At 40.9% G+C, this 19,939-nt stretch overlaps 1 protein-coding gene across 2 annotated transcripts in view; it reads left to right on the forward strand.

Moving 5' to 3' along the window:
- LOC103363054 (serine/threonine protein kinase 26) overlaps positions 1–19,615 on the forward strand; it is a 34,504-nt gene extending 14,889 nt beyond the window's left edge. Inside the window, exons 2-12 of one of the 2 annotated variants that reach the window (XM_008289651.1) lie at positions 8,150–8,218; positions 8,321–8,482; positions 8,611–8,667; positions 9,522–9,630; positions 9,851–10,008; positions 14,572–14,757; positions 15,419–15,561; positions 15,657–15,768; positions 16,377–16,439; positions 17,413–17,549; positions 17,724–19,615. In XM_008289651.1, the coding sequence (XP_008287873.1) occupies positions 8,150–8,218; positions 8,321–8,482; positions 8,611–8,667; positions 9,522–9,630; positions 9,851–10,008; positions 14,572–14,757; positions 15,419–15,561; positions 15,657–15,768; positions 16,377–16,439; positions 17,413–17,549; positions 17,724–17,739 (1,212 nt within the window). In that variant the 3' untranslated portion in view covers positions 17,740–19,615. The remainder of the gene's footprint in view (positions 1–8,149; positions 8,219–8,320; positions 8,483–8,610; positions 8,668–9,521; positions 9,631–9,850; positions 10,009–14,571; positions 14,758–15,418; positions 15,562–15,656; positions 15,769–16,376; positions 16,440–17,412; positions 17,550–17,723) is intronic. The other variant, XM_008289652.1, reaches the window with a different exon arrangement.
- Positions 19,616–19,939: the final 324 nt, after the last annotated feature.

Raw genomic sequence — 19,939 nt, forward strand, 5'->3', positions numbered from 1 at the left:
TCAGCGTTTACCTGCAGCTCAGGTGTTTAATTTTTCCCTCCATCGTCCTCCAGACAGACGTAAAGCCGTTTAGAGTAGAAAATAAACTCTGACTCTTTATTATTTTACAGAAGCTCCCGTTTTGTCAGGTTGCAGATAATACTTATAAAACAATGACAGTAAAAATGTTTTATTTGATCAGTCGCCTGCACAAAAACAATGTAAATAAAAAACACATGAATTCCTTCTTTGACGGTGTTTGACTGTAAAATATTTTAATGTATTTTCATCAGCAATGTTCCTTGATGTGATTTAAAAGAAATACAAATATTAAGGATTAAAAAATAATTTTAAATATATATATATTGTTCACTGGTTTTTCCTGTTTTGTTAAATTACAGATAATATTTAGTAAAGTCACAGAAAAAGTTCTAATTTACATGTTGACTTCAAAATAATAACAATAGACTAAATGAATAAAAAAAAAATAAAAATATGCCACAACTGTAAATAAATCAGTGCTTTGTGTAAACAGTCATTTATTCTTTCACAACATGTGGCTGTAAAATTAGACTTTTTTATATTTAAATCAGTGTTATGAGAAAATAAATGTTTATATCAAGGATTGAAAAATATTTTTGTTAAATTACAGATAATATATGTGGAAAAAAAATCTTTAAAAAAGCTTTTATTTTCTGTGTTTATTGGAATAAACAAAAAATGAGTAAAACTGTAAGTAATGTCGAACTTTAAATATCGACATTTTTACAAAAACATTTACACATTTTTTACTGTATTCAAATCAGCAAAAAAAATAGAGAAGAATGATGTAAATTAAGGATTGAAAAATATTTATAATTTTTAATTTTAGAGTTTTTTTCTAAACCCTTAAATTACAGATAGTATTTAGTCAAATAATGAAAAAGTATTTTTTCTGTTTTGTTTTTTTTACTGTATTCAAAAGGTTTTTTCTCTTAAATTACAGATAATCCCCAATAAAATCACAAAAAAGTTCAAATTTACATGTTTACTCCTAAAATAAATAAATAAATAAAAATTATGTATTTTTACAAAAATACACATTTATTTTTTTTATATTTTAAATTGGCAAAAATTCTTATTATGTGACAGATATTCTCAGCGTTTTGAACCATTCCTGTTATTTGAGGTGTTTCTCTGGCCCCCTGCTGAATGTTGTTTTTACAGAACTGGCTTTTTATTTTCAGCGTGTAAATGAGAACACAGATGGATCCAGGTTGATCACCTTCAGGATGTTGCTCGTTGATCCTCTGCTGATGGACTGACCGTCTGATGGGCGGAGCACCAGCGTCCTCCGGCTTCGTCTCAGATCTGAAGATAGAAGCTGAGCAGCCGAGTGGTTCTGCTGCAGCTGTGGTCGGTCATGTAGCACCAGACGGCTTCCTCTTTGGTTATTTTAATATGTGTGGCTGCTGCTGCTGTTATTCTGAGAGAGAACTGCGTCTGCTCTCAGCTCGGACACCTGAAGGCAGTTCAGACGCTCCGACCTGCACTTTAACCAGCACACGGCGGTTTAAGGGGTTTTAATGGGGGTTCTTTACATTAATCTGCCCTCAGCAAACCACAACGACTCAATGAAAAAACAAAACTGGTCAACAATCACAAACTGAAGTTTCCTCGACGTCCCAGTTCAGGTTTCCTCTAAATGAAGTAGTTTCAGCTTCATCTTCCTCCTGAAGGTTTCCCTTAAATGTTTGAGCATATTTAAGGGTCTGGTTTCTCACTTAAGGATCCCTTAACTATGGAGGATGAGCAGCAGGTTGACGGCGGTAAACGGAGAAAACAAACGATCCCAGACTACTTCTTCTCATTTTGCCGCCCTTTCTTTCCATGTCTGTTTGTTGCAGTTATTTCTGGATCAGTTCTTTATTTACCTCCAGCTTTATGATCGCTTCCTCCTCTGACCAGTTTGCTCGTTATTTCATCATTAAACAGGTTTTAAAAACAGATTCTCCCTGTTTTGTTAAATGAATTATAATAATGAGGAAATTCACAGAAAAAATAAAAATATGTTCGCCCTAAGCAACAGCCGATAACGTCCTCATTATTCATCTTTATTAATATTATATTGTACATTTATGTATATTAAAGATTTTTAATACTATTTTACACATTTTTTTTGTTTAGTTAAATTACTGACAACATCTAGAAAATCATAGAAAAAATATGAATTAATAAAAATAATAAATATATCTGTAAATCTTGCCTTTATCAAAAATCTGTTTATTAAAAATTATAATTTGTTAGTTTAGTTTTGAATGTAAATTTAGTTTTTGGGGTATTTAAATCACAACAAATAATTCTTTTACAGATATTTTTATTATTAGAAACAACAGTTTGTAATTTAAAAAAAAAATATTTTACAGATATTTCTTGTTTTATTAAATGACAAAATCACTTAATTTGTTTTTATATAAACTGTATAAAAACTGTAAAAACTGTCTGTATTGTCAAAATCTCTAATTTAATAATATTTGTTTTATTTAAAAAAAAAAAAAGTGATTGAAAAGTTTCTTAAATTGTATTTAAATCAATTTGAATCAGCAAAAAGAAATAAGAGAGAAGTATGAATTAACCAAAAAAGACGAGCTTTAAATATTTTCTGTATATTTTTTACTAACATTTTACAACATTTGATTGTAAAATGACAGCATTTTGTCAGTAAATCACAAAAAACTAATTTGTCATGATGAGAAGCAACCGTTTGGTGCATTACGAGCTGCAGCCTGAACCCGTTTGTTCGTTATTGACTCGTTCAGTCGAAGCTGCAGAACCGGTAAACCTGCAGACGTTTGGTCCCAGTTAAACTTTTCCAGTTTGTGTCCACAGAGTCCAGCAGCGACCGACGAATATTTAACTTTGTTCCTTTAAACGGAGGCGTGAAGGTCGAAGTGCTGCAGGAAGTCTGTCGGTGTTTACAGACTAAACTGTGAACTTAATATTGGATAAATGTAAACGCTGGAATCTGGATCTTCACTTAACCTGTGTTGGGTTTTTGTTCATGTTTTCACAGATTACAGCAAAAAATAAATCAAATTAAAGCCTCCAGCGGACACAGGCCAGTTACACAGCACGTCTCGTATTCTGGTGTTTTATGGCGTTGTGGCCAAATTCAGGGGGGCACCATTTCCACGCCGTCAGACTTTTGCAGACTGTTTTGCTAACCTTTAATCACCACCTCCTGTAGTTTGTTCTGACCAAACTTCAGGTGTGTACGACCTTCCCTGCAGGAGGAGATAGATTGGGAAAATGGCCAAAAATTAGCGAAAGTGGCCCGTAATGTTTGCCGTTTTTCCAACATAGCAGATTTCTCGTTGGGTTTAGAACTTGGCACCAATTGACTTTTTTGTGCGTCCTGACCTGCTACACAGGCCCACCGAATCTTGCAGCTGTAGCTGAAACAGCTTTCCGCCGGGACTCCGTAGAATGCCAGAAACACCACAAAATTGGACAAAATGGCCTTTCATTGAAATTGCACAGGCCGCCATTTCCACGCCGTCAGACTTTTTCGGGGCATTTTAACAGCCTTTAATCACCACCTCCTGTAGTTTGTTCTGGCCAAACTTCAGGTATGTACGACCTTCCCTGTAGGAGGAGATAGATTGGGGAAAATGACAAAAAAATGGCCAACATGAGTGAAAATGGCCCGTAGTGCTCGCTGTTTTTCCAACATGGCACATTTCCTGTTGGGTTTACGGAGGCGTGCTAATGGACTTTTTTGTGCGTCCCGAGCTGCTACATATGCCGACTGAATTTCATAGCTTCATAGCTCATCTGCTTCGTAGATTGTGTGGCGACAATAAGGACGTTTAGAAAGCAGCTGTTCAGATCTGGGTTATGATGGAGCGCTCCGATAAGAGGCGTCGGGGCTTCCCCTCGTCGTCCACCATCTATTAACCTGCTGCTGGAGAACAAACATTAACGTCACGTTGGCACAATCATGTAGAAATGTCCTGTTTGAATTCAAATAAGAAGGACTTGTGGACGCTGTCGGGAGGAAATGTTCCTTTAAATCAGGACGATTTTTATACGTTTTTGACTCGTTTGGTGTTTTTTATAGAGCTGAAATGACGTTTAAGTGAAAGTAGTGAACTCTGTCCAACACTTCTCTTCTGTTTATTCATGAAAAGTCTATTTATTGATGTTTTATTGCTCAGATGTCGGCTGTCTGTCGTCTAACAGAAACTATCCATAAATCCACATTTCAGACTTTATTCCACGCCGCTGGTTTCGTTTCAGACGCTGTAAAGTTTCACGGCTCGACACGTGCGTCACGCGTGCTCGTTAATCCACACGGACGCCGTGACGCCGAGCAGCAGCTTCTGGTGTCCTCCAGAGTTTCAGTGTTTCAGACGGCGACCGCAGTGTTTGGCGGCTGGGTGTGTCTGCAGCTCTGTGGCTTCTGCTGCTCTGTTTTTAGTCGGCCGGACGAACTGGCACAGCGTCAGGCGTTTGTTCAGAGCTCCAGCAGAAGGTTCAGGACCGAACCGGGGTCAGGAATCTGAATTACAAAAATACGCCTACAGTTTTCAACCAGATTTATTTCAACAGTTTGCCGTCATTTTACAGAGTTTAGTTAAACTACACATAACGAGTAAATTCACAGAAAAAAGCATTAATTTACATGTTAATGCTCAAAAAACCAAACTGGAACAAAATCCACATTATTCATCATTATTTTACAAATATCCTGCATTATTTAAAAAAAAATGTTTGTACATCAGGGATTGGAAAATGTTGAACCATTTATTTCACATCTGTTCCTTGTTTTGTTAAATTACAGACAACAGCGAGTAAAATCATAGAAAATATATTTTTAAAAAGTGAGCATAACTCTAAATACTGTCCACATAAAAATCAGTGTTTTTATAGATAGTAATTTGTTCTTTTACATTTGATTTTAGAATTTTTAAAAAAAAAAAGTATTTAAATCACAAAAATGCTGCTATTTTAAAGATATTATTAGAAATAATGAAAAAATTGAGAATATTTTTTTTTCTATTTTTGCTGTTTTATTAATTACAGAAAATCACTTTAAACAAGAAATATAAGTTAACTGTATAAAAACTGACCGAAACTGTAAATAATGTCTGTTTTAAAATGTATTTGTCTTATTACAAACTATGATCGTGTAATTACACAGTGTTTATAATTATGTTTTAACAGCAGAACATGTGGGTATGTTGTAGATATTTGTGGTTATTTGAAAGAAGAAATGTGTATGTTAAAAATTCAAAACTGTAAATAATTAGATAAAACATTACAAGAAATATTTTTTATTTTTTTTCAGTTTTGTTAAATTCACTATATAGTAAAATCACATAAAGGTATTAATTTACATGTGAATTATAAAATAAGATTATTTTACTAAAAACATATATTGATTTATTTATTTATTTTTGAACAGTTTTGGAACTTAACCAAATTCTGCTGAACGCTGTGTCTGTGCTTCTCTTTCAAAATAAAGTCGTTTCCTTTGATATTTTGCGTATTTGAGAGCCAGTTTATCTCCTCAGAATCAGCTGTTTTACCGTCACACTAAGAATATTTTCAGACTCTTTAGGTCCACAGAAGTAGCTCCAAATTGATTTTTATGGATTTGTTTGATTTCTATGGTGTGACTCAGTTCAAATGAGGCCTTTAGCAGCAGAAATGTTGATGTGGTGTTCCACAGGGTTCTATACTGGGTCCTCTGTCTGACCCGGGAAACTAATTCACAGCGCAAAGTCATGTGACCTTTAAAGAGGGTAAACGTTCCAGGCTGGTATCAGCATGTGTGACGGTCAGAACCAGTTCTAGACAATTGAAGGACCATTTTAGCTCCAGAACCTACCAGAACCATCTGTAGACAGGACCCATTCTGTGGGAGTAAAAATAAATAAATAAATAAATAAAAATCTAATATAGTCATATTTACTCTTGAGACGGAGACACCTGGATGGATGTAGAACTGATCTGGTGTCAGGTTCTACCAGAACCCAGATGTGTTCTTCCTCCTAAATGTCATGTGTCTATCTGCTGTACTGATGAAGTTCTGAGGCTCAGAAATGATGGAAAAAGTCCATTAAAGTGATCAATCTGGACCCTCCTCTGTGGACTTCAAGCACCTGGACCTCTGGAACATTCACAGTCTGAAGGTAGAACTCTGGTCAGTAGATAAAGGTTCTGCAGATACAGAACCAGATGTTCTGAGGAGGTTCTGGAGGGAACTTTGTCAGATTTGGTTCATTTTTATGCTTGTATTCTGAAATCCATGAATCTCGATGTTCGTGTGATGCCGACACCAGAACGTCCGACTGGAACAACCACTCTGCTAAAGCATAAAAATCCACATTAAAGGCTTCACTGCAGTGTTTCTAGTGGATCCAGAACCATGTGGCTGGTTTAATTTAAACCCGACGCAGTGTTTTGTTGCTGTAAAGGCAGAAACTCTCGTTGACGGAGTCCCTAAAGCGGCTGTTTTCCAGTAAAATGCACCAACGCTGCTGGTGTTTAGGAAGCCGGAGCCCTCAGAGATAAGTTCACTGTGTGTGTTCAGTTCCTGTTATCTTTAACCGTCGCGCTTCCTTCTGCGTTTTATGGCTGTGTGTGTGTGTGTGTGTCTGTGTGTGTGTGTGTGTGTTGACAACATGGCCGTTGTGTCGCAAAGCCTCGAGTGTGAGGAAACCAGTCAGAGTTTGTGGGAATGTGACAGAAGCTCTGCTGTTGAGAAGCTTTTGGGAGTTTAGTTAACGCAGTAATTCAGGTTTTATTTTCCTTTGAACAAACTTTATTGATTTGAAGAAACAAAACAAGACGTACAAAAACACAACAAAGATTTTGTTTTAAAGTAAACTAAACACTGTGACGCGCACTAGAAAGCTCAGAGAAAGAAACAATTATAGTGTTATTTGAGTTTTTGGTTTCTTTATTCACCAAATATGAATAAACAAGCATTTGGGTTTAACAGAACATGTAAATAAGACAAACGTCAAATGACAATAAAGACCGTAAAACAAAAGAAAAAAATCTGCTTTACTTTTTAAATTAAATTTTCATTAAATGACCATTTTACGCACAGTTTGTATAGATTCGGGATGTTAATGTGCAGTCATGAATGCTGATAATTATTTAGCAAAAATAAAAATAGATTAACCGAAAAGGCAGAAGAAGGAAAACGTATCCTGGAGCAGCTGCAGTACCTGGTTGTTCCACCAGGTGTGCTGTGACCGACTCTTTGTGACGTAAATTTCGTCTATAGGGATGTTCATTATTTAACCGATTAAAAGTATAGTAACTGAAAAGGTAAAAGAAGTAGGTTGTGATGTCAGTAAACGTATCGTAGACCAGCTGCAGTACCTGGTTGTTCCACCAGGTGGAGCCTCTCACTGTTTAGAGACCAGACAAGGCGTCACTTCCTGGTTGGCAGCAGAGAGCATTGTGGGAGTTTAGCAGCAACAGGACCATGACAGAGATTCTGAGAAGGTTCATGATCTCCAACCAGAGCTCGCTTGAACTGAAAGATCTGCTAGCGTAGCGCGTACACGACAGAGCGCTAATAGAACAGCTAGCAATGTTCGTTTGGGTTTTAAACAATCCTGAGCGGAGTCGTTCCATAAGAATGTTGGAGTTCAAACCTACGTAGTTTTGTTTTTGTTTATTGGTCGTGTTGTGAGCGACTGAGGAGGTTTCTGTGGTGGCAGCAGAGAGCATTGTGGGAGCTCAGACACTCTGAGGAGGTTCATGACCTCCAGCTCGTCTTCAACAAGGACCACAGTGGTCCTGCACCCTCAGGGCTGCTGCGATGGAGCTGCTTTACTTTCAGCTTCTGAGTTTGTGGCCACAAATGGCTTCAGATGGAATAAACATCGTTTGTTTGAACGAGTGATTGATTATCGATCGGTGAAGAGGCCGACTGTCTGATTCGGAGAGGGAGGCCTGTAAACGTGCTTGATTCACATGGAAATGACTGAAACACTGAAGAAAAACGTCCATTCAGTTGATTTATGAGAAGTTTTCCAGACATCACTGTCGATAAACGTCTCTGTTGTTCAGCTTTTAAGCAACACACGCATCAGTAACAATAACATAATGTGAAAAAAATTTATTTATGTAAATCTAAAGTCTAATGAACCTTTTTTTCTCTCCTCAGAGCACTCAGATCGATCCAGAGGAGCTGTTCACCAAGTTGGATCGCATTGGAAAGGGCTCGTTTGGAGAGGTGGGTGTCACCGTTTTATACGAAGCCCGGTTGGTTTCCAGTCAGGGTTTGTCTCCTCTCAGGGCTCCTCGGTTCCTTCACCTCGACTCTTTCCTCCCGCAGGTGTTCAAAGGCATCGATAATCGCACTCAGAGCGTCGTGGCCATAAAGACGATCGACCTGGAGGAGGCCGAGGATGAGATCGAGGACATCCAGCAGGAGATCACGGTGCTCAGCCAGTGCGACAGTCCGTACATCACCAAGTACTACGGCTCCTACCTGAAGGTGAGGCGCAGGAAGCAGAGGGGCTGCTGGGAAACGTAGGAGGAACTGGGGCTGAGTCTGGTGCAGCTTTCTGTCGTTTCAGGGCTTTTGTTAAAGGCTGCATTTTTAACTAGTTGCTCCTCCTTCAGGGCAGCAAACTGTGGATCATCATGGAGTATCTCGGTGGAGGATCAGCGCTCGACCTGGTGAGTCTGAAACCACGTCGTGACCGGATTTACTGATCCAAAGCTAACTGCAGTAGACGAGCAGGTCGTCGGATCACGAGGTGATGCTGAAGAATAACCTTAATAATAATAAACAGGATTTAGCTCCGTGTCTTCTGTGTAACTCTGTAATTCTGCTTAATCTGGTGGGTTTTCACTCATGAAACACACATTTGAGTCCAAATAAATGCACAGAAACGATGTCAAGGTTTTTAAAAAACTGTGAATTTTTTCTACCAGATGGTGTTGGTGAAGAAACGAGTGAATCCACAAAGCTGTAGTTCTGAAGAAATGATTAAAAAGTTAGAAATTAATGTAAAAAAAGTAAAGAAATGTTCATGTTTGATGAGATCACAGTGATTCTGACGGCGGGTCAAGAACTAAACAGGTTTGAACGCCTGTGCTGTGATGTAATCATTAATTCAGAATAATTTAGTTTTTATCAGACGGTCTTGATCCACTGACTTACGTTTAGTTTACCTGCATGATGTTGCTCCATCTGGTGGATTTTCACTCCCTGCTGCACGTTTACGTCCAGATAAATGCACTAAAACAAGTGTTTTTGCAAAATATCTGGACTGCAGCTGTTTTCTGGAGACGTTTGAGGCTCTGAGACGCTTCAGTTCAGGCAGAATCAAAACTTTACAACAAATCAAACCAGCGAGCGAGGCGCTGTCGTGTCTCTGTTTGTTTGGTTTTCCGTGTCGAGTCTTGCCTCGAATCAAACAGAGCTGGGTGTGTTCCTGCAGCCTGCAGCCTCCGTGTGCTCTACCTGTCCTCACCTGGCGAGTGTGTGTGTTTACACGTGTGTGTGTGTGTGTGTTTAATGTGTGCAGCTGCGTGCGGGTCCGTTCGACGAGTCTCAGATCGCCACCATGTTGAAGGAGATCCTGAAGGGCCTGGACTACCTGCACTCTGAGAAGAAGATCCACCGAGACATCAAAGGTCAGGATGTGGAGTTATCAGAGAAGTCACAGTGTTTATGATCTGCTGAGTCCCAAACTGAAGCCGGTTTCATCGTACATGAAAGTACATCAGATCAACCCAGTGGGCCTCCAGTCTGTTCCTTAGCGTTCTGCAGGTGGAACCTTGTGGTGAAGCTCCAGTAGAAACGCAGAGGTGGTCAGGATGTTCTGAGGCTGAAACTGTTGTTGTTTGTCTGCAGCTGCCAACGTCCTGCTGTCCGAGCACGGTCAGGTGAAGCTGGCCGACTTCGGCGTGGCCGGTCAGCTCACCGACACGCAGATCAAGAGGGAAACCTTCGTGGGAACGCCGTTCTGGATGGCGCCGGAGGTGATCCAGCAGTCGGCCTACGACTCCAAGGTTGGTCCGCAGACGGTCATACGCAGCGTTTAGCGACGCTCTGGTTCACTCAGAGCTCCACAACATGTGGACATCAGGGACAATCCAGCAGGATTTAACAGGACATGAATCCTGAGCTGCTCTGGTGGTCCTACAGAGAGACTCTTCACCTCAGACAGGCAGCTAACGAGCAAACAGCGCAGTGAACAGCTGATCTTCTGCAGAAAAGCTACAAACACAGAAGAAAACAGCCACTAAAGATGCTGCTGTTAGCGGTCAGACGGAGCCGCTAACGGAAGCTGCTGTGGGTTTAATCAGAACTCAGCAGACGAACCATCACTTTGTTAGATATCTTGTTTTAACTGCATCCAGCTTCAACACATGGTGAATGTCTGGATGTTAGAAACCAGTGACATGGTGTGTTGGATGGTCTAATGTCTGAGTGCAGGTGGAAATAAGGACCTAACGTGACATAATTGCCTCGTTAGAAGCTGCTCAACGACCTTTTGTTTGCGTGTGAAAAGCAGAACCTGACTTTTGTCCACTTCTGTTGGTACCAGCGGTCGGACTGATTGTGCTGCTCAGGTGTTTCATCAGGTCTATAAATACGCCTCACGTCTCCGGGATTCCCCCTGTCTCCGCCGCGTTGCCGTGGCGACCGGATCCACGTGGATTTGTTGTTGCGCCAGCTTTCAGGTGGTTTGCATTGTTTCCACAGTCGCCTGGCTTTTATTTGCATCCGAAGAGACGCTGCTGCTGCTGCCGCCGCCGTCTGGTTCAGCGCTCTGGGCCTGACGGCGAGCCTCCAGCTCGTCCTGTACGGGGATCCCCTCACCGCCGTCGTCTCTGTTGGCGGGTTCAGAACAAAGCTGGACAGGTGTCCTCCAGGCAGAGCATCTCTGAGGCCTCAGAGCTGCACCTGCTGCAGTGAAAGGCCGGGCTAAAGCTCAGGAACAAAGTCAACAAAGGCTCTTTATGGAGTTACGTAACGAGGCCACGTCTGCTGCTCGGTCGCCGCCTTTTGTTTTAACTCACCTGCAGAAGGCGTGTTGTGGAAATAAGGCCGCTCCATCAGGGCGTGTTTGCTTTCTCTCCTCGTGTGGTTTGATTCACGTTGGCTCAGAACCAACCTCTGTTACAGCCAATGAAACGTCTCGTACCAGAACCGTCCTCTGGACACGATCCACTGCGTGGCTCAGTCGTTTTGTATTACGGGCTTATTACAGCGCTTTAAATGACTGTTCTCACTGCGATACATCCCATAATACTGATGCTACCAGCTGGTTACAGAGGACATGAACAGAAACCAGGTCCAGTGTTCAGACTGAGACACCTGGATGGATGTAGAACTGATCTGGTGTCAGGTTCTAGCAGAACCCAGATGTGTTCTTCCTCCTAAATGTCATGTGTCTATCTGCTGTACTGATGAAATGGATGTAAAATTGTCCAAAATAAATTTAAAACTTGACCCAAGTTACTTGAATTTTGTCCCTAGTGACAAAAACCTGTTCAGAAAGACTCAAACGCTGCCCCAAATCATTCAAAACTCGTCCAAAATGTCGTGAAGCTTCTCTAAGATGACCCAGTATGCCTGAAAACGTTTCCCAAATCACCCAAAATGTGTCAAAAATGACAAAAAAAATCCCAAAATGCCTCAAAGTCTGTCCAGAACAATTCAAAACTTGTCAAAAAACTCCAAAATAACTCAAAACTCGTCCCGAACAATTTAAAACAACAAAATGTCTGTAAACCAGAGAAAAGGAATCGTAGCGAGAAGACCTTTCATCTGACCAGAACTGATCTGGTGTCAGGTTCTACCGACACCATTTCATTCTGGTTCCAACCTGCAAACATCTTTGACTTTCACTCCTGATTATTGTCTTAATCGTGTCATTTGAGACAGACTGAGCTGCACGTGTGGAGTTTGACGTCTTTGAACGAGGAGGAACTTTTGGTTTTATTCTCGTTAAGGGGAAGGAAGACGGAGTGTAACCTGTCGAAACCCTGCAGACGGTTGAGCAAACGCAAGCCGAGAACAAACAGAAAACAAGCTGCAGTTTGGTCACCGAGAAATATCACCGGCGCCGTTTGTTTCTGAGGAATCTTCACCATTAATAATAATAATAATAAAGGACTATATAGTGCAGAGCTAATGAGCTCTGGATGCTGCTGGAGGATTAAAAACTCTCATTTGTGAACGTTTTATTGTCAGGAAGCAGCGCAGTGATTAATTAATTGATTCATTATCAACTATCTTGATGTTTTATCCAGGTGGGAATCATTGTTTTTACTCAGCAGAAGTCCTGGTTAGATGTTCCAGCTTCCTTATTATTAAACATCATCTGGTCAGTTCGTATAAAATCAGCCCCCAGAACTGCTCAGAATCAGCAGATCTAAAAATAAGATAAATCTACAGTAAGTTCAGTGGATTTAATGAAGAAATGTAAAGTTTGAAATGTCTAAAAATAAAGGAAGCAGCTATCCGGCTAGATGTTGGATGTTTGCTGAAGTTCAGCGTAACGACAAATTAACTTTCTGGTCAGTCGATGCAGATTTTACATAATTTACACGTTATTGTGATTCTAACACATCCACTGGACAGAATAAGACAAACCTTAGATGTCAAACATTACATTTATTTCACGTTTTCTTCTTACGGTGCTGATAAGAAGTTTTGACTTTTCCACATTGAACCAGTCGCATGTTTTATGTTTGACTTTGTTGAATCTGCTTCAGTCTTTTTTGGGATGAGTTCTTTTCTAAAAAGCCAAATTTAATTTACAGCGATTCAACGTGGAGAAGCAACAGAAGAGGAGAACTTCTGAGGACGATGGATTTATTTAACTTTGTTTCTTAGACTTTCGAACGCAGCTCGTGTTTTCCAGGAAACGCTTTGTGAGGACGTTTGAGTTCTTGGGGTCTGGTTGTGTGACGTTTGTGCCGCTCCAGGCCGGGTTGTGTTTGCGTTGCTGCCATCTGGCCGCTGTGTAACGTGACCTGAGCAGCCACGGCCGACTGCCGGACGGATCAAGCTGCTCTGCAGACCGACACCCAATCAGGTGGACAGATGGCTGGTGGGCGCAGACCGGCAGTCAGACGCTCAGCGTCCGTCCAAACCGCCCGACTCGGTGCGTTTGTCTTTGTGAGATAGCAGAATAACCGGTATTCCCGACATGGAGGCGAGCTGGTCAACGAGTCCTGCTGACATCATGAGTTAATAAACAGGAACATGATGTTTAACTCATTTGTGGAGTAGAAACCTCCAAACCATTTGCTGCTTCTTCTCTTTCCGTAAACTGAATATTTTTGGGGGTTTGGATTGTCAGTCGGACAGAACGAACCTCTGAAGATGTCTCGTCGCTTCTTGGTGAACGTTTAAGTCGTTTTGGAGACGAAGAGGAGTTTTTAGAAATATGAAGCATTCAAGTTGTTGAGCTGAGGAAGAACTTTTTAGCTTGAATCCAAAGCAGGATGATGAAACTGCACGAACGCAAATGAAAACATGACGACAAAAGACAGTTTAAGAAAAGGTATAAACTGAAGGTTTAAAGGTGCCGTTCAACCAATCAGGTGGTTGGAGAGTGGATCCTCTCAGGACTGTCTGAGTGTTGACAGACTAATAATGTCAATGATTGATTATCGTTAACAATTTAACAGCTGAAAAGGTCACGATGTCGGTAAACGTACCACACATCAGCTGTAGTACCTGGTTGTTCCACCAGGTGGAGCCTCTCACTGTTACTGACCTCTGAGGAGGTTGATGAGCTCCGATCAGACCTCTCACTCTCGACAGGACAGCGTTCTTGTTGTTGATTGGCTGATGTAAATAAGCTGTTTCTCCCACTAGACTCGCATTTGTAGTTAAACTAAAACATCAGCATTTCTGAAGATGGACGACTGTTTCGGTGCCTCTAGTTTGGGATTTGGCCGTCGTAGTCTCGTCTGTTGAAATATGAGCTCAGACTGTTCACGTCTTCAGCCTCCGCCGCTCTGTCGTCTATTGTCCTCTAAATTAAACTGTAATTATCTAAATGAACATCAAGCTGCACTGGAGGAGGCTTGAAACCGGCAATTCAGACCATAAACTCAGTGGGAGCGTAAACCGAGGTGATAAATCAAGCGGCTCATCGTACTACGAGGCTGTTGGAGGAGGCGCCCCCTGCTGGCTGCTTCAGCTCCCTTCAGCAGAGATTTATCGTCTCGTTATCGTCGTTACCAAAGAGGCAACCAAACTCTGTGACACTTCGTCAGATTATCAGTTTTTGTTCTTCTCAAATGTGCTCAATCAATTAAACAAATATATGTGTATTTTTATTAAGTTTGTGACCAAGTATTTCAAAATAAAAGCATTCTATATGTTTCGTTTTGTGTTGTTGTGACCTAGAAATCAGAAAATACCACTAGTTGATTCTGCTTTATCAGTTTTTAGTAATATTTTAGTCTACAGTATACCTGATATCTTTATAAATGTGCATATTTAAAGGTTTCCGGTGAATCAGGAGGTGGTCGAGCAGCAAATGTTCCATGAGACTGATGGTTTAAGACCCAGACATCAAACGTTGGCTCCTGTTTTTGTCCTTGCAGGCCGATATTTGGTCGCTGGGCATCACGGCCATCGAACTGGCCAAAGGGGAGCCTCCTAACTCCGACATGCACCCGATGCGAGTCCTCTTCCACATCCCCAAGTCGCCTCCTCCGACGCTGACCGGCGATTTCTCCAAGAGCTTCAAAGACTTCACCGAGGCCTGTCTCAACAAGGACCCCACCTTCGTAAGACAAACGCCTGACAAGTCCTGTGTCCTTCATTATCTTAGAATAGCTGAAAATCTGTTACTACAGTGGAAATAGTTTTCCTGCAGCCAGCGTACTTGACTTTGAGCTGTAGTCTGAGTTTGTGCATCACTGCAGAAACGATGGAAAAACTCAAATAAAAAGTGATAAATTTGGTCTGAAAATATTCACAGTATGAAGGTAGAACTCTGCTGATGATTGTTCATCCTGAATCCATAACAGCATCGTGTTTGTTTTCCTAATTTCAGGCCGTTCTTTGGGCTCACTGTGTTGATTTGTGCAGCTGAATTAAAAAATAAAAGCCCCGTAATCCTGCACTATCCTGTTTTGATAAGATTTTAAATTAGTTTTACCATTTTCTCCTACTGGTCGACATGTGGGTGGACGTTGGGGTGTAGGTGGCTTAATTTCAGTTGTTTTTTTATTTAAAGTTTAGCTGGTTTGAGACGTCTGTTCTTCATGTTCAGGCAGCTTGTGTGTGATTGTAGCTGCTTGTTGCTGCCTCCTGGTGGACACACAGGATACTACTTCCTCCAACAAAACCTGTTTTCTGAAATATGTTTAACTTTTAACCCGGAAATCTGCAAAACCTCTTACTTTCTGAGGCTCCCGTTGAGTAAATGTTCCTTCTTCTCCGCAGCGTCCGACAGCCAAGGAGCTTCTGAAGCACAAGTTCATCGTGAAACACTGCAAGAAGACGTCGTACCTGAGCGAGCTGATCGACCGCTTCAGGAGGTGGAAGCAGGAGGGCCACAGCGACAGCAGCTCCGAGGACTCCGACGGGTAAGTTCACCGCCTCAGCTCCAGCAGCAGCGGCTTCGTTCTTCCAGGTTTGTTTCCAGGCGTTTGATAACAAGTGATGTGTTTTGTGTGTGAAGCGAATCCAGCAACAAAGAGAACAGCGACTCTCCTGAGTGGACCTTCACCACCGTCCGGAAGAAGAAGACGGACGGACGGACCGCCCTCAACGGGGTGGACAGTACCCAGCATGTATGTATGTCACATAGTGTTCAGTATAAACCGGCTTTCATCAGCGGATAGATGCCTTCAGGATGATCACACCTCCTCTGATCAGCTGTCAGGAACAGCATGAAGTGTTTGTTCTTGTCGTATTTTATTCACTTTTTTCAAACTTAACAAAAGCGTGAAGCCGCTACTGCACAAATAATTAAAATATCCAACATTTCAGGCTTGTTTTGTGCACGGTGTGAAACAGCTCTGCATCGTCTCTGCAGCTGTTGGGAACTTTTTAGTTGCTTTTAAGTCAGGTTTAGTATTTTAGTCTTTTCTCAAAGCTCACATCTACGTTCTCAGACCTGACGTGTCCACTTTTGCTGCAGATATGAGAATAAAAAAGCTGGTATTTGACTGCTGGTATCTGAATCGATCAAGTCCAGTCATGCAGCTTGTTGTTCGTAACTCGCTGTTCTGACAGAAGTTCGTCAGTGTGAATTAAGTTTTGTGTCACATGTGCATCATTGAGAGTGTAATTTGGACTGATTGTTTTCCTGTGGAACCGACCAGACGAGCCTCTGCTATGATTAAAACCACAGTAACGCTGATTAATGGAGCTGATTTCGTTGCCTTTGTGTGTTCAGGGTCAGGACCAGCTGAGTAAATCTGCCAGTCTGACCACGGTCATCTCTCCCGTCTTCACTGAGGTCAGTACCCAGCGTTAGCAAACCAAAACCTCCACGCTTCAGGTTCAGTCTGTACAGGTGTGTTCACGTGGAGGGAATAACACCGACGCTTTGAGCTGCTTCCTGTGAGAATATAGTGTAAAATAGGATCCCGCCTTCAGAGAGAAAACACAACTTTCTGAAACTTTGTCTTCAGAAAGCAAGACAGAAGAAGTTCCAGCGTTCAGGAGCTTAACAACGATATTTACGCTTTCTAAAGTTGCTCCAGAATCGTTTGACATTTGGGAAATGGTTTTTCTTTGCTGAGAGGAAGCTAAAAAGGTGTCACTCATGTTTATCCACTGGAGACAATTTAGCGTTCTGTAGCATGTTAGCATAGCTTAGCATAAGGACTGGACGCATTTAGATATTTAAGTGTCATTGTAGATGTAAAACAGCAACAAAAAAAAAAGAGAAACTCTGATATGACTCATGTTTGTCAGCTGAATATGAAATTATACTTAGCGGCATGCTAGTTTAGCTTAGCATAAGGACTGGATGCAGTTTTATACAACGGCGAAAAAGAAAATCACGGAACCAGTGATTTGGGTAATATTTAAGTAAAACAAATCAAAATCCCTGAGGTCAAAGTTTGTAAGTTTAAGTAACAAAACATGGCTGCATCAGATGAATTTACCTGAAGCGTGGGTAGGAAAGTTGGTAAGTTAACACTTTCTAAGGTATTTCTAATTTGTGGCTTTAACCAAAGAATATCTTTTATTTATGGTATTTGAAGTTCAGAAAATATTTACGTTTCTTTCTGTAAATTTGCAACTTTAAACTTTGAAATTTAAAAAATGAATTCTTTGTTGGTTTTATTACCTGCAGTGATTGTGATACATCATCGTAGCATCACAGTTATTTGGAGCTTTATGCTAAGCTAAGCTAACCAGCTGTAGTTTCAAACCGCTGTTTATTTGATGGTTTATTTTATCGTCGTCTTCTTCTTCTGCAGTTGAAACAGCAGCACAAGGAGCATTCTGAGCAGCGATTGGCCATCGAGAAACTGGAGAGCAACATCCGATTGGCTGAAGAGGTGTGTCCAGGCATCACGGACAGGATGGTCCAACGCATCATAGCCAGGTACCAGAAGTACGTCGGTCCTTTTCAAACATGGCTCCAGCTGGTTGCATTTTTCTAGCAGCACTTGTAGGTCTTCAGGTTCTGCTGCTTCTGTCTTTGCTGATTTGTTTCTGGTTAATGCAGGATGTTTGTGTCCTCGTCCTGCTAGTCGACTAAATCTGTCCTCTGATTCGTGCTCCACAGGTTCACGACAAACTGAAGGACGATCGATGGACCACCGAAGCGCAGAGAGACTGTGTCTCCGAACGGCTGCTGGACGACGAAACGGAGGAGATTTGCTGTGCGATGCCTCCTCGCTGTACACACACACACACACACACACACACACACACACACACTACTAATGTAATATATACACTATATTATATATAAATATAAAATATATATTCACTGCTGCTGGTTGAAGACCTTTTTTCTCCGCCGGAACTTTTGGAAAAACAATCTGAGTTGGACTTTTGGTTTTTGAGGTGGTGAACTTTCTCCCATTGTTCTTTTTGTAACGACTTCTTCCTCTTGAGCTTGAATGTGTTTAAAGTAAAGCAGACCAATGTTTCAGGCTGGCCTCAGTCATGAGTCATCTGTCACCATCATGTGCCTTAATCCTTTTTGCTATCAGTGATTTTCTACAAGAATGCGTCGCGTTTTTTTGTTTGGTAGAGATTCTTTTTGTCGTACGTGGAGAAACGTAAACCGAGGAGGGTTCTCGTCCATCAGCAGTGGTTTGTTTCGTGTCAAGACTTGCCTCGAGTCTGTAGATGTCGATATGTTTGTTCAGTAGCACTTGAGACAGATTATATGCCAATATTACATATGTTGTCTTCAGTAATGCCTTTTAATTACAGTTCCCTGTTTGCAGATGTCGGTCAATGTCAGGTTCACCCCTCAACGTCCAACAGTTACCACAAAAAATGCTTTTAAACTTTGCAGTTCGGACTTGGTAGCAGTGGAGATTCCTCAGCTTTAACCGCTGATATGTGCAGTAGCCTAGCTTCAACATTCAGTGTGTTCAAATGGTACAAACTCAAGAATTAGTGGAACACTTCAATGTTCCACTAAGGAATCCACTTTAACTTTTTTGCCTTCATTTCTGGAAGCTATCAGACCGTGCTAACCAGTGAGCTAGCTAGTTAGTGTCGTAGCCACCCAAAGTTTTTAGCAAAGTTTAGGTTTGCAAGTAAAGGCAGCTTTACAATATTTGTTATGATTTGAATTATTCAAACACGAAACTTTAATTTAAAAAAAAAATAAAAATAATTAATGTCCCTAGGCCCTGCTCGGGCTAGGCAGCTAGTCGCTTGCTAACCAATGAGCTAGCTAGGTATTGTTGTACCACCCAAAGTGTAGGTTTGCAAGTAAATGCAGTTTTAGATTATTTTTTATTATTTGAATTATTCAAACACAAAACTTTCGTTTAAACACAAAAAGTTCTCCGATTAATGTCCGTAGACCCTGCCCGGGCTCGGCAGCTAGTAGCTTGCTAACCAGTCAGCTAGCTAGGTGTTGTTGTAGCCACCTGAAGTAATGAGCAAAATTTATGTTAACAAGCTGCTCTAAACGTTGTTTTTTGAAGCACCGCCTGTGACGTTGCTCAGCAATAAAACAGAAACAGGAGAAATCTTGACTTTGGTGAAATTTCGTTGATTTGTGGAAGTCAGCTTTTGGTTAAATTTTAGGATTTCAGTGATGGAAAGACACAAACGTCTTCCACTGGCTCACGGGCTTCTTCATACGCATCAAGTTTGGGAAAACTATTGAAGAACGGCGCCAGAAAGTGTATTCTCAACGTGACGCTTGATGTGTTGAGACGTTAGTTTTATTCCGTTTAAACGTTGCACTGATTCTCTCAAAGAGCACGAAGGGAACCGTAATCAGAGGTATTACTGACAGTTTGTACCAAAGACACTATAAAACTTGGTCACTGTATAGTTTTGTCTTTTTATATATCATAAGGGATACGACAATGTTTGTTGAGGGGGGGAAATGTAAAATTAAAGATGTAAGATTTTACAGTAACATACTCTTTTTGTAGCGGGACTTAGAGTTTTATGAATAAATATTTAAGTTTGATTGAAAAACTTGTGTTTTTTTCACCTTTTTTTTGGTTTTCATACAACGAATGTGTATTCTGGATGTTGTTTTTTTTGTAACTCTTGTTGCACTTTATTAACTTGAGCACAATTATCTTCTTATTTGTGTTCCTTTATTGACGAATGCATCTGTATTCACATTTCTTTCCCTACAGAACTCATCATTTATGTAAAATAATACGTTTTCTCACGACATCACCCAGAAAGATATTTGATAAGTTCTCAGACTCTACGAAGGCATCACACCCACACACGAAGACTTCATATTTAAGTCCTAAAAGTTGACATTGGTCAAGCTGATTCAATCATTAT

The sequence above is a fragment of the Stegastes partitus genome, unplaced genomic scaffold (genome assembly GCF_000690725.1).
Source record: "Stegastes partitus isolate 25-593 unplaced genomic scaffold, Stegastes_partitus-1.0.2 Scaffold628, whole genome shotgun sequence".
In the NCBI taxonomy this organism is placed as follows: Eukaryota; Metazoa; Chordata; class Actinopteri; family Pomacentridae; genus Stegastes; species Stegastes partitus.